Source organism: Falco naumanni, chromosome 3, assembly GCF_017639655.2.
Source record: "Falco naumanni isolate bFalNau1 chromosome 3, bFalNau1.pat, whole genome shotgun sequence".
In the NCBI taxonomy this organism is placed as follows: Eukaryota; Metazoa; Chordata; class Aves; order Falconiformes; family Falconidae; genus Falco; species Falco naumanni.
Window position 1 is genome coordinate 5428596 of NC_054056.1, and position 21466 is coordinate 5450061.

A 21466-nucleotide genomic window follows, 5' to 3' on the forward strand; every position below is an offset into this window, starting at 1 on the left:
TCCCTCTGCAGAGAAAGCCCAGGGCTTCCCTCAGCTTCCCCGCCGAGGTTCAGGTGTTGCTGGAGGTGTCTGCAAGGACTATCGTCACAACTTCGAGATTTAAAGGACAAAAGGAAGGGGAATGCTGGGCTGGTTTTTTTCAGGTACCACATCTGAGTGCTCCCCCCTCACCTTGTCCCAGCAATAGGGCAACGAACGACCCCCAGTGTGGGAAACAAGCAAGTGAATAAAAGCATCCCCGTGTCCACTCCGGAAAAGCACCACCCCTGGTCTGTGTGACAAAACCCCAAACCCCCAGTTACACAAGCACAACCCTTCCTCCCCACGGACACACATTCCCAGAAGTACCCAGTGCCATCATTTCCTAGGAAATCCCAAATCCATCACTTTCCACCCACGCCGTTACCTTCACGGTGCAAAGCCAGAGCTACCCACCGCTGGGAACTCTAAATGGATGTGGCCATCCCGCTCCGCAAACCGGTTTGGAAACTAAACTCCTTCCTACAGCCACATCACCTTTTTTTTTTTTTTTTTTTTTTTTCTTCCTTCTTCTTCTATCACCCAAAGAAAGGGCTTCTTCATTTCCTGGGACTTCTGGTTCCAATCTTATTCTCCCACCTGCACATCCCAGTAAATGTCCTTCCTCTCGGATGGAGAGGGAGTTGGACCAGGCTGGTTTCCCAGCAGGACAGCTGCCAGCCAGGGACATGCCTCCCTCTGCTGACAGGAACGAACACTACGAAGCCAGGGACACGCCAAAAACGCCTTCAGGAAAGCCTGCTACAGAAAAATCACGATTGACTCCACTCTGCTCTTCCTGCCCATCCACGGGCAGCTTTCCCTGGAGCCAGGATTTAGGCATTGGATTTGAGAAGATGAAGGCAAATGCAAAAAAAAGAACCAAACCAAACAAGAACCCAAAAAAGCATCTCTGCTTAAAAGCAAAGCCCATCCTCCGACGGTGAGCATTCAACAGCCAGGGGAAGGTCCTCAGTATTTTTAAAACGAGGTTTTATTTTTACCAAATGTCAAGTCCTTCCAGCACACAGCAGCAGAGCCAGCCCTGCCCCGCTCGGGGGGCGCAGGCTGAGAAGCGATTTATCCTCGTGGGGGTCGGACCCCCCCAGCACTGTCCGCAGGCACCTTCGCACCACACTTGGCAGGGCAATTCCGACAGAAGCCGTGGGAGCGGGGCACTGCTGGGGGGTCGTGGGGCTGCCCCCACCCCAGCCCCTCCGCGCCAGGCTCACCCCATCCAGCCCCCTTCCCAGAGCCGAGCTCACGGGCACTCCCCGCAGTCCGAGATAATCACCTTCTGCTTCGGTTTCCCATCTTTGGTGCCCTGAGCCTTTGGGAAAAGAGCAGCAGGAATTACAGGCACGAAGTCCAAGGGCAGGAAGGAGGTCGGCTCCGCCACGACCCCCCTGCTGCCGGCACCTACCTCGATCTCCCGCACCACGTCCATGCCCTCCGTCACCTCCCCGAACACCACGTGCTTCCCGTCCAGCCAGTCTGTTTTATCGCAAGTGATGAAGAACTGGGACCCATTGGTGTTTGGGCCAGAGTTTGCCATCGATAAGAGCCCTGTGACCAAAAAATGCAGTGTTACGGCTGGGGAGGGAGCGAGGAGCTTCAGCTTTGACCCAAACCCATTCCCATATCCTGCAAAACGCTCCTGGTTTTAGGAGAGCCTCTGAATGTTCAGCTCTACAGAAACTCTCGGAAACCAAAAATGTCAAAACACTTGCAAGCATGAAAGGGGGGAAGGGGTAGAGAATGCTCATCTATTTTCAGCTGCAGTAATAGAAAACCTGTTTGGAGATAAACCTGCTTGCTTTTTTGCTTTCCTCCTCTAAAAGCAAACAGGAGAGCAGCTCCGAAACACTTTCTCCATCATGCAATAGCAGAAATTAACGGTGCATGGATGGAGAGTGCACGACGCATTTCTGCTTGCTGAACGCTGGCAGCACACGATGATCTGACCACAGCAGATCACACCACAGCAGAAGCGTGTGGCCAACGTAGATTATAATTCAGGGTTATAATATCAACACAGTCTAGGTGAAAACAGCCCAAGCGTGGCCCCTGGAGGACACTGAGCCATTCTGCTCTCCAGCCCCTGCCCGAGGAGTCGGCTCTACCTGGCCCCGTGTGTTTGAGAATGAAGTTCTCATCATCAAACTTCTTCCCATAGATGGATTTGCCTCCAGTGCCGTTGTGGTTGGTGAAGTCACCGGCCTGGCACATGAACTGGGGGATGATGCGGTGGAAGCTGCTCCCTTTGAAGCCAAAGCCCTTCTCGTGGGTGCAGAGGCAGCGGAAATTCTCTGTAGGGGGGCAAGGGGGAGAGGGGTGAGCGCTGCGGCGCAGCTCGAAGCCACCCAGCCGGGGAGGCTGATCCTCTGCTCACCTACGGTCATGGGCACCACATCGGAGCGCAGGAGGATCTGCAGCCGCCCCACAGGTTTGTTTCCGATCTTGATGTCCATGTAAACCTGAGGGTTGACCCGGGATTTCTTGGCAGGAGGCTCGCCCTGGGCAGGAGTAGAAAAAAAAGCAAATTGAGATGACGTTCCTCTGCTCTGCCTCCAGAGATGGCTGGCCTCATGCTCTCAGCCGTGGGGACCGCAGGGATACAGACAGCTCCGGTTGGTTTTCCTACCTCCTGCACCTCTGTTTTGGGGGCCTCCGCTCCTCCCTCCTCCGTGTTCTCCTCCAAAGTCTTTCCCGAAAACTTCTTCAGCCAGTCGTCGTCCGACCAGACTGCGCCAGCAAAAGGAAGGGTCAGAGCACAGGAACCGAACCGAAGAGCCGCACGTGAGCGCGCGCACAGCTGCACGGCTCAGCGCCCAGCACGGCGCTGGCAGCAGGATCGCACCCGGCACAGGGGTGCACCCAGCTGGCAGCCGCCTACCCCACAAGACACGGCGTGCGGGGAAATGAGAGACAAAGTCATCTCTTCCTCCTCCCACACATCGCTGGGGGCTCACGGGCTGTTGGCTGCAACTAGCCCCACGCAGGGCAACTGCTCAGCCCGGCCCTGGCTCCATCTGCCTTTACAGATGTGGCCAGATGTGCAGGTAATTCTACCAGGCCCATGCGTGTGTGCGTGCCATGCCCTCTGTCAAAGGCAGTCAGAAGTGCAGCCAAGAGCGTTTCCACCCAAGGAATTTGGGAATATTTGGGGTTATTAGGTTATTATTTAGTTATTAGGATGCTGCTCAGATCCACAAGATCCCCAAAGAGGAGGCGGAGCAGAGCTCTCTGCCTCAGGGTCTGGAAAGCGGAAAGGCTCTCCGGGGGCTGTGCTCCCTGCCCAGGCACCAACTCACCGGGCCTGGATGATCCTTCTTTAATTCGCATTGGTTTGGCCAAGTTCACACGGATCGTCCTGCCAAAGAGCTCGGACTCGTTCTACAGAGGCAAAAAGCACAAAACCCACCAACAGGTAAAAAATCTCCCTGCCCCCCAAGCCCACCCATCCCCACCCCCCATCCCAAGGTCAAACAGAGCCTCCCCCGTGCAGCCCCACACCACGCCGGGCTCCGCTCTGTGCCACGGGGAAGGCGGTGGAGCCCCGCAGCTCCGTGGGCGAGCGGGAGCAGCATCCATACCATGTTGTCAATAGCCGCCGCCGCATCCTGCCGAAAAAAAAAAAGCAAAAAAAAAATCATTATCCTCATTTTTCCTCTCTATAGCTTTAAAAGCAAGGCTCAGCCAATACGTGCTGCAGCATTTTGTGGCAAAAAAAAAAAAAAAAAAAACGGCCAAAGGGCTGTTTTCCTAAACCTCAGCTCCCCCAGGGCTGTAGGAACGGATGGATCCTGCGTGAGCCGCATCCATACCAGTACCCGGGGCTCACCCCCCCGCACCCAGGGCGGCACATCCATCTTATTTAAGATGCTTTATTGTTTATACCGGCACCTGGGAGAGGAGAGACCTTACGTATGAAGCCCAGGACAAACTGTAAGGTGACAGATCTATGCAGCCACTGGTGCTGAGGTCCAGGGACCGCAGGGAGCAGCCGGGCTGGCAGCGGCCACGCTTTAGCCCAAAGAAAATGGGGAAAGCGGGAACTGGGAAGAGCCGAGCAGCATCTCCCGCTGCTGGAGAGCGACCCGAGGCTGGGGAAGTTATTCCTGATGCCTCCACCGAGCGCCGCGCCAGCCCGGTGCCTCCGCTCGGCCCTCGCTCACCTCCGCCAGCTCGAACTCGATGAAGGCGAATCCCCGGTGCTTCTCTGCGGGGGGAGAAGCGAGCGGTCACGGGCAGCAAAGGCACCGCGGTCCCACGGGACCCGGAGACTCCCCCCGAGCTGCTGGGCAGGGGGCCCGGGCCCGGCCCCCCCCCCGCCACTCACCCGTCTCGTAGTCCAGCGGGATCTGGATGTCGGTGATGTCCCCGAAGGGGATGAAGGCGGCGTGCAGCACCTTCTCGTCCACCTCCTCCGCCAGCCCACCTGCGGGGCGGCCAGCGGTCAGCGGCCCCCCCCGGCCCCGCCGCCGGCCCCCCCCGGCCCCGCCACTCACCCACGTACAGCACCCGCTTGGTGGCGGCCATCTTGGGCCCGGCCCGTCCCGGAACCGCCGCACGCCCTTCCGCAGGGGGGGGAGCCCGGGGGCGCTGCGGCTCAACGGAAATTCTACGTGATTTACCCAAACCAGAGAGCATTTGGCGCCGGGACCCCCCGATAAACAGGCAGCTGCACGGAGCAGGCGTGTGCTCCGCCCGGGCAGGCGCTCCGGGGGGACGCTCGCTCCGGCGGGGACGCTCGCTCCGGGGTGACAGGCGCTCCGGGGGGACGCTCGCTCCGGGGGGACAGGCGCTCCGGGGGGACGCTCGCTCCGGGGGGACGCTCGCTCCGGGGGGACAGGCGCTCCGGGGGGACGCTCGCTCCGGCGGGGACGCTCGCTCCGGGGGGACAGGCGCTCCGGGGGGACAGGCGCTCCGGGGGGACGCTCGCTCCGGGGGGACGCTCGCTCCGGGGGGACGCTCGCTCCGGGGGGACAGGCGCTCCGGGGGGACGCTCGCTCCGGGGGGACGCTCGCTCCGGGGTAACAGGCGCTCCGGGGGGACGCTCGCTCCGGGGGGACAGGCGCTCCGGCGGGGACAGGCGCTCCCGCAGCATTACCGCCTGCTCCGTGATCAAATAACACGTTTATCCCCAAAAAATAGTTTCCAACGCATTTATCAACGCCACCGCCAAAAGGCGGCCACCTTTAGAGGATAAAATAGCAACAGAACTGTTACAGATTTGCTAATGGTTAGAATTAAATAACTTTATTTGATTTTGTAAATTAATTTTAATAGAAATATAGAGGAAAAGGAAATATATTTTAATGAAACTAGTAGTTGTACAACAAAGGCTGCTATGAAATCCTCTGTACAGCCCTGTACCAAGGCCAAGAACTGAGAGCAACCAAATGAAACAACTCACAGTTACCTGCCAAGAAATCATGAACTTCAATAATTGATGTAAAAAAATTGTATGGAATAGGGACAATAAGTTAAGTGTAAACATATTTACTCAAAGAATGTAGGTATAGTAATTAGGTCATGTAACCATAGTTTGAAAGAAATCATTAATGAAATAACTAATGAAAGGAGTCGTCTGTTTCTCTAACTTTCGCTAACAAGGGGCCTGTTCATAAGTTATCTAGAGGGAGCGACTAAAAGAAACAAGCAGAAGCAGCAGATGGTCAACAAGGACATAAATTATCTCAGACCAATAAGAACACTGCAAACTTGCAAGACCATCACATACCAGGCAAAAGGTAAAAAGTACACCATGAGGAAGACCTTCGGCTTTCCTCCCAAAGACCCCTGTCCACAATTCTTGGAAGAATTTGCATGAGCACGAAGGACTGATAACCTAATTAACATATGAAGCGAGAATATGTTAATGATTTTCAGGAAATACTATGTTTATGCATGAATGAGTTCTATATGAGGTGTCTGATTTTGAAGCTTGGTGTGCGTTGATTGTGAGAGGACTCACTCACACACCTGGCCATCAATAAAGAAGCATCTGCTTATCTGCATCACATTGGTGTTGACAAGTTCTTCATTCTGAGATTTCGGTAACAGAACCTTTATGTGGATAACTGGCTAGCTGAAAAAGGTCTCATAGACATAGTCCAGCTGGCTGGACAAAAATGCACATCGCTCTCAGCTTATCTGAAGTAAAGCAAAATACACCGTCTTTGGCTGTTTTTGTTACACAATAACAGGAAGATTTCACTGGGAAAAGAATGTTGCAGGTGGGAACAGGTAACTACAGAAGAGAAACTAGGGGCGGACTTGGTATTTAGGCAACTAACCAATAATGAGCTTAACTTTTGTAATATGTATGAGCTAATTATAACAAGGCATAAAAGGTGACTGTAAGAGACAATAAACAAAGTCTGCTGATCACTCATATTGAGTGACTGTGTCTTCCCTCTGTCGCGACACCTTTAAACATCCAGCTGGAAATACAGAAATGCACACAAAGAACAGCAAAGCTGCTCGATTCAAAGGCAGCCGAGCCCCGCCCCCCTCCCCGACACTTCACTCAAAAAACACCCTCAGACCCTTCTGCTACGTCACCGCTTAGCCCTCACCCCTTCAGACACTAACCAAACCCAACCTCTGCCTGCAACAGTTCTAACAGCTGCTTCAAAACAGTTACTGTCTCAAATTAACAAGTAAAATAACTCAAACCACAATTTTACCAAATCACGACAACTGCCCATCAGCTTAATTCTACTAAGCCATAACACATTTACGTACCAAATCAAGAGAAGAGAGGACAAACAGTGAAACTTTATTTCTTTATTGATAAATGCTTTCCAGACTTTCCAAACTGGATTGTTCAGTTAAAACCAAAACCACAAAATACTTTCAACCTAAAATCTTCAATGTCCTCCTTAGAAGACACAAAGGGTAGCTCTGTTCTGACCACAAAGGAAAAGCTTGCAAGCCCAATTCTCATTTTTGAAATCTAGAGCTTCCAAGTTGGCTTTTTAAATAAGATCTTAAAGATTAATTTACAAAATGCAATATAACTATATGATATGCTGCACGGCATTGAGATCTGCAGGACAGTGAAGAATCTTCAAACATCTTGAGTTGACGTCTATGAAGGGGCTATTTGGCTTCTTTGCATCCTAGAGGAAGGAGAGGAAGACAAGTTACCTACACACAGCACACCTCACTCCAGGCTACTGAACCTCCCAGCATGACAAGCCATAAGGACTCCAAATATAATTTGCAAGACACAGAGAAGCTGTAAATGGTTGTGGATAATACCCATTTCTGATGATCTGTCAAGAAATTCACTCTTTAGCAGAGAAGCCAGTGACTGGAGCTGCTAAGAAATAGATGGATGAAAATGTAAGATCCCTCATCATTCCGAGCGGTGACATCTGACCACATCAGCTTCACAAGAAGTACTGAAGACATCAATTGCAGACAACCCACAGAAAAATGGGTTGTCAAAAGTGAGAAGAGGCATTCAAAGAATCAAAAGCCTTACTCAGAAGAGCCAGCCCCAAACACAAGAGACAGCATTCGCTCAGACCTATGCAGTGAAATGACATTCCCGACACCAGCACTTCAATATACACCGTAGGCAGATTGTTGTCAGGATAAGGAATGGGCATTAACAGCCTATTTAGCCTCAAAGTCACTAGAACATCTTGTGTGTCTCATTCTGTTTCCCAGATTAGCAGTTTCACAAGACTCATCTCAATACATTATTCCTTCCTTGACACGTTAACTGCTAGGAACACTTCAGGGATTTACACAACATCTTTTTGATGCTTAATTAAAATAAGAATTCTGAAGAATATTTCTAAAGTTTCAACAGTAAGGATTCTTTCTGTTGGGAGAAACTACATTAGTGTGGGTTTTGGGTGGTTTTTTTTTTTTTTTATAAGGAGCGGACTAAAATCAGACAAGTGCTGCACAGGGACCTACGTGGGCCTCCGGACCAGCTGCTGTTCGCTAACACTCATGCTTTATTTACTCTGATTCTGGAAGCTTTTAACCGAAGCTAAGGACCAAGACACTCACCAGTCTTCCTGGTTTAAGAGGTAGCAGTGACCACGCCCACCTTCTGGGCAGCTTCTTTCTTGGCTTGGTGAGCCTGCAACACTGCAACAGCCTCCTCCACCTCGGGGAGACAAGTTACCGATAGTGAGACCTGCTCTCTTGACCAAAGCCTCCCACAGTCCACCCCACCTGAAGGAACAGGCCAGTTTACCTTTGACCGGAGGGACTCCGGAGACTCTAACATGTGCAGCAGCTCCGAGTTGTCAATCTCTAGCAGCATCCCCGTGATCTTCCCTGCAAGGCTGGGGTGCATAGCTTGGATCAGAGGGAACAAACGTTCTCCTGGGGAACAAAAAACCAAAAGTTCAGACAGCCAAGTTTCAATTAAAAAGTCATCTCGGGAAATCCCCTCAGGTTTCAAATTAAAATGCAATCTGTAAGAACTAAAGTTTCACTTACCCAGCATCTGTTTCTGCTCCTGGGGAGGGGCAGCAGCCAGCATGGAGGCCGTTAGTGGCTCCTGTCCCTGCACGTGTACTGCAGGCTGAGGTGCCTATAGCAGGGCAGACATGAGGGTTTTGAAATAGATACTAGGCTGACTGCTTCATATTCAGAGACAGTAAGATATTCTCTCCCTCTAAAACACAATCTTTTTCAAGCCTACAGCAGACAAGTTTCAGAAAAGGACAGATAAGGTACCCTTTGTTCACAAACTTGCTCCATCCAAGTCCTGAACTCAAAAGCCCATAATGTCACATACAGGCACCATAAATACCTTACAAAAACTGGATCAAACATTGCAAGACAAAAGCCGTAATTGAGAAAGAGTAACATCCATGCCTGCTTTTTTTTTTTTATTTTACAACCCAGAAGTTTGTGGGAAAAGCAAACTGTGCTTTCAATGATACCCTAGTGAGGATTTGGCAAGGAGGGGAGAGAATGAATCGTTGCAAAAATGGGAAAGCAAAGAACCAAGAAAAATATCCTTAGAGCAAATCTGGGTTAAAAAGGGCTTGCAAGTACAGGACAGATAAACCGGCTAAGCTGTCCCTGGCAAAGGGACAATGCCAAATTTTTAAATTCCAAATTATGATGCTATCTGGGTTATAAAAGTAGCTTGAAGATTCTGTAAAAACACTTCAGTTGCATGTGAAACCTGTTGGACTGCAGTAACTGCAGGGTCTTCACAGCCCAGGCCCTCGTGTTACCTGCAAAGGCTGTACAGCTGGGTGCGGGCTGCGGACGCTTGAGGCATATTTATAAGGAGGAACCGCTCTGGGAGCAGGGGCAGCTACAGGCGGACGAGGAGCTAAATTCTGTGCTGCAGTGCCAACGCCTGTAAAAGAGGACAACAGAATTACAAACACCTGTAGCAACACACAAGCAAGTTGGGATGTCTAGTATTAACTGCTGACTTCAAACTATGCTCTGCACAGTAATACTACTTTAGAAACAGGCCTCCAAAATGGAACTGGCTACTTTAGGAAGGGGCTATTCTCCCTCAAACTAAACCATGGATTCCATATCTTACATTTAAGGTATTTTACAGCTGCTCAGCGGAATGCAATTATTTTGGATGCTCTACTCTGAAAACAATATCCAAAACCTACATAGCCTTTATTTTTTTTTTAGTGGTAAATGTTGTAGAAGTGTAGAGATTGGTTCCAAACCAGTGGAAAACCACCCATCTGGATTTCCACTGCTGTGCTGTAGCACCAACTGTCCCCAGACCTGCACTGCACAGCAAGGAATAGGAAAGGTTCAGGTGCTGTCTCTGCCCCTTGCTCCAGGTGGCCTTTGGTTATCTGTATCTGACAACCAACTTTGGAAGTCAAAGTCAAGTCTCAACAGCATCCTCCTCCCTTCACAGACAAGGGGAAGAGCCTGGGAGGCAGACACCTTACCAACTCGCTGGGCAGCGGCAGGGAGGCCACGAGAGGCCGGAGCATTGCCGGCAGGGGCCAGATGGCGCAGTGCTGGCCGTGGTCCAGACTGGCGCATGGCATTTGGCATTCCCTGGAAGCCTAATGGAAAAAATGAGGGGAAATCCTCAAAACAGAACTGACTGGCAAGCCAGGACAGTCAGCTACAGGAAGCAGGTTGGGGTTGTGCACGGAAAGGAAAGCATGCATTGTTCTTGTTGGAAGGTACAGCCAAAAGGGTCACACGACCAAAACATTGTCTCTAGCATGCTCACCTTGAGGTCTTCCTCCTTGCTGCCAGCGTGGGTTGGGTCTCATCTGCGTCATTTGATTGGGTGCATAGTAAGCAGGTCTGCTCTGAGCCTGAAGAAAGATCAGACAAGCTCAGAGGTGACATCAAGTTAAAAACAAAACATTGTTTACAACATGTTTTGGCAGTTGTTGCCAGGACTCAAGCCTCAATTCACATTAAGAGAACAGGCAGCTGGGAAGTCACAGAATTAACTCCACTGACTGCACCACTCATTAGGAGTTATTTGCTTACAGGCATAAGAATGGCTCAGTGAGATTACTGCAGCTGAGCCATCAAAGCTCCAAGACAGGTTAAAGAACCACACTAGCTCAGCTCACCTGGGGCACAGCAGGCATGAAATATCCCCCAGCAGCAGGCTGGAACTGATTAATGATTGTGTTAGCAGGCAAGGCTCTCATCCCAGCAATGCGCTGCATGTACTGATTAGTTAGATGGGCCTTTCGCTCTTCTTTCCTTTGTGCAAGTGCAACATACAATGGCTTTGAGCCCACAATTCGCCCATTCATCTCAGTCACAGCTTTCGTAGCTTCCTCTGGAGAGGAAAAGCAGACAAAGCCAAACCCTTTGCTCCGTCCATCTTCCAGCATCACCTGCAGTAAAGACCAATTGCTAGTGGAGTACCATTACAAGAACTTAGCCTAAGAATACCTTTTTTTTTTTTTTTTTAAATGTCAGATTTCAGGCAGGTAGGACATAACTGTTGCAGAGGTGTAGAGACAGGTACTCAATGAACGAGAAGTCACCTGTCTGGATTTACTCTGCTTTTCTGTAAGCACCATGTGTCCCCAGGCCCACACTGCACAGTAAGGAATGGGAAAGATTTGGTGCAACGTCTAAACACATGTAGGAAAGTGCCATTTCATGCTTATTGGGAGTCACTGCAAACAAGCGTGTTTGCCACTTCCTCCCTCCTCTTTTGATGGGGGAATGACGTAAATTTTCAGTAAAATCCCACCGAGACCCAAAGAAATCTGTGTATTTACTAGTCCAGATGTTCTCAGGACCATAATGACCAGGGGATACAAGAACTGCCCTTCAATCCCATGTCAGATAACAGTTTCTTCTTCAGGTTTTAAAATCCAAATACCCCCCCAAACCCCGCAGTACCTTGGCACTTGTTATTGACCCAAAAGGTGAGAACTCCTTCCTCAGTTTTTCATCATCTATGGTGTCATCTAGGTTTTTAATGTATAGGTTAACACCCTAGAAGGGAGAGAACAGTAAGATATTCATAACATAAAAGTTAAATCTTGAGCACATTGACTGTTAGCATCATCTGCCAGAGCCATAATTTATCTGAAATCTCTTAATTTAGCATACTGTTCCTTCCCGACCACCCAAAGCCAAAGGTGATAAATGTTGCACAGGTGTAGAGACAAGTCCCACTGTGGTGAAAGGGAGCTTGTCTGGATTTCCTCTGCTTTCCTGTTGCACCATGTATCCCCGGTCCAGCACTACATTGCAAGGAGCGGGAAAGATTCAGATGCGATCTCTGACATGATCCAGTTTTGTCATAAATTAGAGACACAACAGTACAGGGTTATGCTGGCCCTTTCCATCCTTCTAGATATCCCCATTTGAAAGTAAACAAGACTGCACAACTGTTTCCTTATGTCCTCCTGAACACTTTCATTATGCCCCGGATGCCTCCTTTTCCCTCAAATACCACAGACTAGCCTTTACATTTTAACTCCCAGGATCTCTCATAGGACCGTGACTGACTATTTTGTCAATTCCTTTCAACTCTGCCAACAGACTGAAAGCAGTGCTCAAATTTAGAAAAGGAACAGAATTATTCACCTGGTACCGGCTGAGTCTCTCTTGTTTTAGCTGTTCAAACTTCCGTTTCAGCTCTGCCTGGCGCTCAACCTTCTTCTGTGCTCGGCCTACAAATACCATTTTCCCATTGATATCCTTTCCATTCATTTCTTCTACTGCCTGGTGAAAGGGTTCAAGAGGAAACTGTCAGCTGCTGAAGCAAGACAGCACCTACCTGTTCCTGCGAGGACGGGACTGTCCAAAGATCACATTGTATCCCTGCCTGTTAGCCAATTAACCAAGGCTGCCACCTTACCTTTGCACTGCTTCCCTTTAACAACAGGCTAAAGACAAACTGAAGTTATCAGGAGAGAGAGCACGCTGACACCACCAAGCGCTGGACTAACAGCAACTCGTCAATTTAACCCCACCCTTTCTTGTGATTAAGGCCATATTTTAACTAGCATACTGCTCAGAGAAGACCATTTCTAAGCAGTGATCTCACTCTAGACACCTTCTTCCTCCTTAAACCCTGCACTGTAGTATTTATTCAGCAATTAATGTTCCTGATTATACCACTGCATTCTGTGGGTCTAGTAATCTGGAGAAACGCCAAGTTACCCTTGAACATCAAGCAGTAAGGAGCAAAAGGTTTCTAAATTCCCACACCTGGAAGAGGTTATGCCCGAGGCAGGATTTTTCTCTTATTTTAGTAACAGGCTCCCATGATAAACCAAAGTTTTCTTCCCTGAAGATGATACCCAAGCAGCATAAAAACCGGTCATACCTTGTTAGCATCTTCATGCTTTTCAAAGCTTACAAAGCCAAAGCCCTTGGATTTTCCGCTGGGGTCTGTCATCACTTTAACACTCAGAGTTTTACCTGTTATCAAGGGACAGGGTTAGTAAGATGTCACAAAACTATTTCATGACTATTAAAACTCCATACAATAGCCCCAGCCCTCCCTCCTCTCTCGCTCTCATCTGCGGGTCAGCCTCTGTCTCCTGTCCAACGTGTAGGCACAACTACTACCCACACCTCAACTCTTTGTATTCCTCAGCCTCAAAGTGACCCAGGTAGAGCTATACACATGGTTAAACTACCATGGGTCATGAAATTCACAGCCTCATTAGAAGTGTTTCTGTATTTACCATATTTGCTGAAAAGCTCCTTTAGTCTTTCATCATCCATGTCATCCCCAAAGTTTTTAATATAAACATTGGTGAATTCCTTCGCCTTGGCTCCCAACTCAGCCTCCCGCTCTTTACGAGACTTGAATCTCCCAACAAATCTGTAAAAAAGAATGAAAATCCCAATAAGCAGCTTGTTTTCAAGAGTGGAAAAAACAATGTGTGACTTGCAGTGAGGCAAAAAATGAGTGTGTAGTAGGAGCTGGGAATGGGGACAAGAAAGGGTGACAGCAGAAGAGAAGGACAAACAGGCCACAGACCAACCAGAAAAATCACCTGTTCTACTGTCGGCCAAGGACACCCACCCAGCTCTGCATTGGAGAGTACTGGCCACAGAGACCCACCCCAGCCCACTAGCAGAGGGGTAGAAAATCAAGGCTTGGTTAGGGAAACCCACCAGCCCTGTAATGGAGGGGGAGCAGGCCATGGCTTGGGCAGGGTCACTCACCAGCCCTGTAGTGGAGAGGTAGCAGGCCAAGGCTTGGGCCAGGAGAACCAGTGCCTTGTGTGTCCCTGTTAATACCGAGATGCATCACGGTTCATGTGATCGTTGCTGCTGCTGGCTGTGACACTCACACTTTGCGGTCGTTTAGCAGCATGCCGTTCATCTTCTCGATGGCTCTATCTGCAGCATCCTGGGTCTCAAAGTGCACAAATGCGTAGCCCTTAGAGCCATTCTCATCACACACCACCTAGATATGTGGAAAACAAAATGTCAGCACTCCAAACATGTTTTCTCCTCTGTCAAGCTCAGACAAGGCCGGCACGTGAAAATAGGTTAGTTACTGGCAAGGAAGGCATTATCTCTGTTTCAGACTTGCATGCTTCATGACCAGCTCTGACCCAACTTCAGCAATCCCTGACCTTTTGGCCAACTCTGCCTTTTAGACACTCCACTCCTCACTTGGTAGAAGGTGTCCCTTTCGCTTCCTACGCTGGACGTGTCTGATCATGTCACCGCTACAAAAGAATTGCACAAAGTAACCACATCTCACCTTGCAGGACAAAATATTCCCAAACGCTGAGAACGTGTCATAAAGTGCCTTGTTATCAATGGATTTGTCCAGGTTCTTAATGAAGACATTCCCAACCCCTGACTTCCTCAAGGAGGGGTCCCTCTGAGACCACATGATGCGAATGGGTTTTCCTTTGATCACATCAAAATTCATGGTATCTAGAGCACGCTCAGCTGCAAGAAAAGTCAAGAATATGTTTCTGTGGTTTGTTAAAGAATAAAAGGTTTCCCTCATGTGGGTGATTGTCTTCTCTGACTTTTACTCAGCTCATGGAGGCATTTGGGGTAGTATCATGGGCAACTAATTCCAATGACCTTTTAACTCGGTGTTTCAAGGGAGGTCTTTGCAGCAGTCACTAGACATGTTTAAGTCTATAATAGGTTTAACAGACTATTTTACATTTACATTACAGCAACATTTTAACAATCATAGCAAAATGAATGTCAAAGTGCCTGGGGTTTATTAGTTATATTGTTAATTATTATAAAGGTAAATTGTTCCACCCAAAGAAGGAAAGGAAATACAGGAAGCCCTGAGGAAAAAAGGGAAGTAACAGAAGTGACTCTTTGGCTTGCTTGCTTTTCACGAGGCTCACACCTAGCTGTACTCATTGCTATTAAGAGAAAAAGATCATCTCCCTATCAGGTCAGGGAAAATGTGCAGGAACACGTGGCTGGCTGGGAAGACATGAGTCAGCCTCTAACTTACATGGCCAAAAAATGATTCCCAAGTTGCTCAATCTAAGGATGACAGCAAGAACGGGCAAAACTCTGGGAAAAAGTTCATATACCTGATCTGATTAACAGGGAATTGTTTCTCTAAACTCTCAAAACCCCAGCACTGTCATTCTAACCTACACTGAAACCCCCTCCATGATTCTATTTCTGCTACCTACTGATATATTAAAAGGATCATTACGTACACACATTAGGATGTTGTTCATAAAATTGAGATGCTTGGAACTCTTCGGTGCCAGGAAACACTCCCAGCATGGAGTGCACAGAGAAAAAGATGACTTAATTCCCAGCACGAAGTAGGGAAAGAAAGGAATAGACATGCATTAAAATCAAGGAATATTAACAGGGCAGAACCCAAGTTTTCCAAATTTGTTTGGCTCAGTTCTTCCAGGCCACCTTCACTCAGTGATACTTGCTGATTAGATTTCAGGAGCAGCAAATTCAAGGAAAATGTCAATTCAAACACCTTCTTTCATGGGACTTTGCTAGTGCAGCCAGAGTAACTACTCAGCATTTCACAAAACTACCTCTAGGAACTCCAATGGGACATTACCTACAAAAGCCTCCTGTGCTCGCTACCTCCCAAAGTCAGTTTCAAATACTACATGGAAGTTTCTCAGAATTTTTCATGTGCTTTGAAATGTTTTTTGTTGTTGTTGCTTTTTAAATTGAAGTGGTGCCATCACTATCTTCCCCAATCCTTCACACATACACCCAGCTGGGAAACAAGCTCTACTGGACTTCATTCCTGAAGTAATCAGGCTTAAAAAATAATAATTTAAGGAGGAAAGTTATATTTGCTAGGATTCTACACTAGCTCTATTTAGTCAAAGGTGTTAAATGCAATTAACTGCCATGCTAAAATGATTCCTCAGCTGCTACTCTGAATCAAGGCAACAGAGGTTCTTCCTGCAGCCCATTCCTAGTAGGCACTTCAGCAGGCAACTTGGTCCAGCTTGTCAAATTTGGCAGTGTTTATTTATAGCAGGGAGAGGTCCTCCAGAAGTATGTGTTGGCAAGGACACAAACTAGTTGTATATACCATTTGCAGCAGAAACAGGGCTCCTCCTAAAAGGTGATAAGCAGATCAAGCAGCAACAAGAGGGAACAGTGAAACTCTCTACAGAAGCTAACGAGATACAGACTAGTTACAAACTCAGTTGTGTTCTTTCAAGCTTCCTAAGCTTATACTTAAGCAGTATTGCACTATTGCACTGCTCTTTCAAAAGCTTGCTAGTATTCCCTCAGACACTTCTTGTGAATAGTAGCATAAAAAAGCCCTAGGCAGATTCCCAGATTTGAGACAGGTCTGCCATACCCAGAGGTGGAAATGTAATTACATTGTATCAGGACCTACCAAAACCTGTAAAGGATCAGCATGAGTTAGGTGAATGACTCCTGCCAGGTAAGTTTGATTCATTTCCTTAACCTGAGCAAACACCTTCTTGGTTTTCTTCTATTTAAAGCCACAAAGCTTCAGCCATTTCAGTTCCTGGTATCTGTTGCTCTCTGCTGGTTCCTGTCATCCTTCCAGCAGATTCAACTGGAACTCATATATAACATTATACACACTTTTAACCCCTTTCAGGCTTCCTTTTCATTCCTCTTCCATAGCCTTCAAGATAGGGAAAGCATAAAAACACTCCTTGCAGTTTGCCTCAGGCTTCGAAGTAATTAATCTCCCTTACAGGCTCCCTGATGCAGAGCTAACACAATGCTGGAATTAGTGACTGTGGTTGAGCAGCATAAAGACAGATAACCACATGCATGCACCAAGATTCACCCAGAAGAAACTCTGCCCAGGGAGTTTTATCCTGCAAAGGCGGCTGCTCTGCAAACCTCCAGGCTCTCACTTACATCACTAAGCAGAGAAAAAAAGACCCAACAACAAAAGCACATAGCACAAATCTAACCCCTTATTTTTCAGAAGGGAGATGTTACAAAGAGACTCAAATCCCTTGATCACTGAAGTTAGAACAAAATGCTCTTGACAATGAAGTAACCACTCTTCCCTTTTAGTTTCACACCTGCATTCATGTTACACAGGTCTTTCCTTACATTGCCTTCTCCTCTTTAAGGAAGAGGGGAGACAAAAAGGTTGTCTATGCTTCTTCTACAGCTTGCTGCTTCAGAGACACTTATCTAATCCCACTCTGCGTTGCTTGGAAAAGGTTTTGTTTTTTCTGTACTTCCAGAACAGCTTCACTCTGTAGCCATATTAAAAGTTTCTTTGCTTCATTATCTAGTTGTCATGTCATGACTGTCAATATTATGAAACCCTGGAATGCAGTTAAATCGCATGAGGAACACATGAAAAAGGAAATTCAGCTTTTCTTTCAAACGAAATGAGTTTGTTTTCTTTCCCTTCTTCACAGTCAAAGAGAATAAATATTAATGACCACAGCTGAGCCTGAACTAGCCAGAACTTTGAAGCATTTCCTTAATCTGCCTATCACAGTGTGACAGATTCAGTACTCAGCATTCACTGGTTACCAGGCCAAAGAACTGCAGTAAAAACAGTAGAGCTTACTTTCACTAAAAATAACCTCTCTGCAGCAGACTGCCAGTTAGATAGTGCATGTCCAGAAAGTAGCCCCTTCCAGGGTCAAGCATCACTCCATTAGCTAACAAAATGCTTTGAACCAATTCGGACACAAAACTCTGGAGTGTACAGCACATTCAGGATGTGACAGTGTGAGCTCCTGGTAGCCCCACGTAATGGAGAAGAGTTTTGGCTACTTGACTTGCTCTATGGCCTTTCTCTAGCTGTGGTGGACAGGGCTCTGTCCTTACAAAAATGTTAAAGCATTGTTTTCTTCAGATTAATGAAGCACTCAGCCTTCCATGTAAGGTGCCAGGGAAACACAAACTATCATAGATCAACTTCTTTAATACCTACTACTACTTCAGGCATACTAATGATGTGTCCACAAGAACTTCCCTGGAAGTTTTCAGAGGACAAAGCCTCCTGATTACTTTAAGTGGTATTTTGTAGCATCTGCTACCACCCATAAATCAAACCAGATCCCTACAGTGCTACAGAGCACCCATCATCTTTTCACAGGTTCAGTAAAATGATGTCCAACTGCATTTCTGGTCATACATTCCTGAAAGAAGATACAGATCTCTCCTTATCTCAGAAAGCCCTCATACAGGCAGTACCGTGTACTACCACCTTGAAAACAGTCCCAATTTCTGCCTTTGACAACAGAAATTAAATTCTTCATATTCAGGTTTGTTTCAGAGAGAACTGCAACACACCACCAGCAGGCTCACCTTTCCAAAAATTATCTGTTTATGTTCTGCTGCATTACATTTAGTACAGCAGCTGGTTTTTACTTATGCAAAGCAACACATGCTGCAGCTTGCCAGACAGAAGAAATTAGGAGCATTTCAGAAGAGATCTCTTCATGAGGGCAGGAGGAGTTTGAATATTTCTCCTTCGCAATATTAACTCAATGATTAGGTTTAAATCACTTGACCTTCTAAGACCCAGCAGTAACAAGACACCACTTTGTCAAAGTATCACTTGAAGTACTGAGACTTCCTAAAATGTCTGCTGCCTCACCAGGAACCCAGAATCATGCAACCTCCCTCTAAATTCCTCCCTATTTATTATCATAAAAGATTACTTTGAAATACATTAGAAATACACCTGTCTTTGTATTTGTACAAGATGCAGAACTTTTTCTTCTAAAGCAAGAAGCACGTGTGACTAGCCACTCTTCCCTTTTAACATTGTAACTACACTTTATACAGGTCTTCCTTACTTTCAGAGAGCTTGATACTTCTGCACCCCATCTCCCCAACATTTATCTAATCTAAGCTCTGATTTCCTTCTTGGCTTTATTTCTGCTGCTTGTTCTTGCTTCTCTCATCCTGCAAAATGAGATCATAGCCTAGACAAAGGCAGGTGGTTTTAAAAGAGGGAATCAGCCAGGTTCATCAGAGCAGGAAAAGACCGCCTACACAGACTCTCAGGTTTTTTCCTTCTCGATGAGAAGTTTAAAAACACAAATACATTGCTTCGCCTGCATAAAAAGCACTTCTGAGAGTTCCATGAATGGGAAATTATGCACTGGGGCGCAAGCAAGTTTTTTATCAGCCTGGCAAGAAAAAGGATCAGAAGTGCTTGATCAGATCAGTTTTCAGGGCAAGGAAAGGACATGCAGAAGGTACTTTGACCTGGGAGAGGATGGAAGCTAGGATGGCACATAGTCACAACCGACTTTGGAAAAATCCAAAAAACAGACTTTGAAATCCAGAGATTCCAGCCAAGAGCTCGATCCCAGACGCTCTGCTAGCTTGCAGGAATACAGTTTTGTAATAATGTTTGTTTTCTACACAACAAATACTTTGTTCCAAAGTCAATACATTACCCCGTGCAACAAACAGGCCACTCTGCTGTCTGTAATAATGTAAAGCTGGATAACTTAGTACAAGCTAAAGGAAAAGTTTACTTGCTGCTGAAGCCTGTGCTGCTGCAAACTGATTCTGAATTCAAGGGAAAGTCTGCTCTCATTTATCCTTTGGATGTCTTTATTGTACGTAGATACTGCTAAATCACAGCATGGAGTGATAAACTCGCTCCAGTCAACAAGCAAAGGCTCTGAAAACTAGGGCAGAAAATGCTGACCCATTTTTCTTCCAGAAAAGACATGTTCCAAAATGACCTCTTCTGTCCCATCCTTCACATGCTATTGCTGCTTCAGCTCTGGAATATCTACTTGAGCAGGAACAAAATTAAAGTATGAAAAAAAGGGTCTGGCAAGAGCAAATCAGCATGGCTTCAGTATGTGAGACAACCTGGTTTCCCTTGCATTGAACAACACACCTTCTTTCCCATTAACCACCTCCCAGGCTGGGAGACCCACCCAATTGCTTGCACAAACACAGCAGCCTGCGGTCCACCAAACTCCCCAAACATTAAACTGGAGTGGGCAGCCAGAGGCTCAGCCAGTCCAACTGAGCATTCAGCCAGGGCTGCCTACTCTGAACTTTCTTTGCTAGGACTGCACGAAGAACCACACAAATAGCCCCAAACTACGTGACAACAAAGGGGAACACGGTGGAGATTATTCTCCTATGTGTGGAACAAACCCGAGTCTCCACAGTTTAATATCAGTAAGAGAGAAATAGATTATCTGAGATGTTACCAAGATGTGCATTTGCAGAGTATTTTGTAGGCACCAAGCAGTAAAAAAATATTCCAGCTTCAGTCACTACCAAGTGATTGATTACTTACCCTGTAACTAAAATTTTCATAGGCAGCTACACAAACAACACACCAACAGCAGCGTGGATTTGGGGGGGGGGGGGGGGGGGGGGGGGAAGTGAATAAAAGTAAAGAAAAAAGCCACAGATGTGGTTGCATATGTCACTTACCATCTGCTGGCTGCTGAAAGTTGACATAGGCATACCCGAGGGACCGGCGGGTGATCATATCCCTGCAGACCCGAATGGAGAGAACGGGCCCAGCGGGGCTGAACTTCTCGTAGAGCATGGCCTCGGTGACATCGGGGTGCAGGTCACCCACGTACAGCGATGCCATGGGGTAACTGCTGGCAGCCGTGTTCATCTTCCACCCAGCACGTGCTCCCACCAGGAGCTAAAAGGGTTCTATTCTTGGGGTTTAATTCAAGCTTTTCGTAAATATTTTAAACTGGGGGAAGGGACTCAAAAATCTTATTTAAAAGCCTCACTATGCAGGGGCCTGCAAAGAGCCGGGGGGGGGGGGGGGGGGGGGGGGGGGCGGGGCTGGCAGGAGGCCGGTGACCGAAAAGAGGGCACAGTGGGGGGCACCGGGGGTCGGTTCTCCACCACACCAGGCCCCGGGACAGAGCAGCTGACGGGGGAGGAGAGGCCTGGAAATCAGAAATAAAACCCAAAAGTTAACCCTCCGGGAGAGCGGCGCTCGGGTACAAAGGCAAAATTTATACGCCGGCTCCCGAGCGTTTCTGCCGTCAGCTGTGGGGCAAAACCCGCCTCGACCTCCCTAAAACCACGGCCCTTATTTTGCTTTAAGAGTCTAAATTAGCCCCAGTTCTTCAGAGCGGAAGCCGTTTGATTTTCTGAGGTAAAAAAAGAAGAAAATTAGGAAAAATAAGCCTCTCTGCAATACGTATTTATACGAACCTTTCCTTCAAAGTTAAATCTTCTCTGCTAGGTTTATATTTTAGAGGAGAGAGAAAGCCGGCGCTAGCGGGGCAGTTAAGCACCAGGCGGCGGCGGTTGAGCGCCCCGAGAGGCGGCCGGGCCGGCAGGAGGGAGCGGGCCGCAGCCGCGCTCGCCCGGCGCCCCCGCGCCTCCCCGCGCCCCCCCCCCCCGCCCTGCGGCCCCGGCCCGGGGCGGCGCTGGCCCCGACACCGACTCACACGCTGCGGCCCGGCGAGCGGAGAGGGGGCGGCGGGCGGCGGGCGCCCCTTTATAGCCGCCGCGGCGGCGTGAGCGGGCCGCCGTGCCGCGGAGAGGAGGCGGCCAGGCCCGGCGGGGAGCG

The 21466-nt window shown here is 48.0% G+C and overlaps 2 protein-coding genes and 3 non-coding genes across 9 annotated transcripts; all 5 read right to left on the reverse strand.

Moving 5' to 3' along the window:
• Positions 1-994: 994 nt before the first annotated feature.
• Positions 995-4661, reverse strand: PPIE (peptidylprolyl isomerase E). The gene is made up of 10 exons (XM_040587869.1): positions 4530-4661; positions 4361-4459; positions 4197-4240; positions 3615-3641; positions 3333-3414; positions 2663-2763; positions 2411-2534; positions 2142-2327; positions 1442-1584; positions 995-1348 (listed from the first exon to the last, which is right to left on the reverse strand). The coding sequence occupies exons 1-10, from the start codon at positions 4558-4560 to the stop codon at positions 1280-1282; spliced, it is 906 nt and encodes a 301-aa protein (XP_040443803.1). The 5' UTR covers positions 4561-4661; the 3' UTR covers positions 995-1279.
• A 2137-nt stretch (positions 4662-6798) lies between these two features.
• Positions 6799-21466, reverse strand: PABPC4 (poly(A) binding protein cytoplasmic 4). 5 transcript variants are annotated; one of them, XM_040587734.1, is made up of 16 exons: positions 21345-21466; positions 20356-21041; positions 14213-14406; positions 13794-13909; positions 13179-13318; positions 12815-12909; positions 12070-12207; positions 11377-11472; positions 10587-10859; positions 10232-10319; positions 9939-10058; positions 9243-9370; positions 8494-8587; positions 8246-8376; positions 8056-8155; positions 6799-7148 (listed from the first exon to the last, which is right to left on the reverse strand). In XM_040587734.1, the coding sequence occupies exons 2-15, from the start codon at positions 20546-20548 to the stop codon at positions 8069-8071; spliced, it is 1893 nt and encodes a 630-aa protein (XP_040443668.1). In that variant the 5' UTR covers positions 20549-21041; positions 21345-21466; the 3' UTR covers positions 6799-7148; positions 8056-8068. The 5 variants fall into 5 exon arrangements, with proteins under 5 accessions (XP_040443668.1, XP_040443669.1, XP_040443673.1 ...); XM_040587735.1 differs by lacking the exon at positions 21345-21466 and adding an exon at positions 21106-21299 and having other exon boundaries at positions 20356-20594; XM_040587739.1 differs by lacking the exons at positions 8056-8155; positions 21345-21466 and having other exon boundaries at positions 20356-21301.
• LOC121085931 lies at positions 9671-9803 on the reverse strand. Its single transcript, XR_005827244.1, has one exon. It is a non-coding gene; the product is annotated as a small nucleolar RNA SNORA55 (small nucleolar RNA).
• Positions 10965-11097, reverse strand: LOC121085930. The gene has a single exon (XR_005827243.1). It is a non-coding gene; the product is annotated as a small nucleolar RNA SNORA55 (small nucleolar RNA).
• Positions 11624-11756, reverse strand: LOC121085932. The gene has a single exon (XR_005827245.1). It is a non-coding gene; the product is annotated as a small nucleolar RNA SNORA55 (small nucleolar RNA).

Excerpts from the sequence above, each read along its gene's own strand:
- PPIE (XM_040587869.1), bottom strand. The coding sequence starts at position 4,560 with ATGGCCGCCACCAAGCGGGTGCTGTACGTGG. Across the intron at positions 2,764-3,332 it reads AGAAGGATCATCCAGGCCCG|TCTGGTCGGACGACGACTGG; the intron begins GTGAGTTGGTGC and ends TTGCTGGCGCAG. Across the intron at positions 2,328-2,410 it reads TGTGGTGCCCATGACCGTAG|AGAATTTCCGCTGCCTCTGC; the intron begins GTGAGCAGAGGA and ends GCCCCCCTACAG.
- PABPC4 (XM_040587739.1), bottom strand. The coding sequence starts at position 20,548 with ATGAACACGGCTGCCAGCAGTTACCCCATGGCATCGCTGTACGTGGGT. Across the intron at positions 12,910-13,178 it reads GGAGCTTTTCAGCAAATATG|GTAAAACTCTGAGTGTTAAA; the intron begins GTAAATACAGAA and ends CCTTGATAACAG. Across the intron at positions 10,059-10,231 it reads GCAAGGAGGAAGACCTCAAG|GCTTCCAGGGAATGCCAAAT; the intron begins GTGAGCATGCTA and ends TTTTTCCATTAG.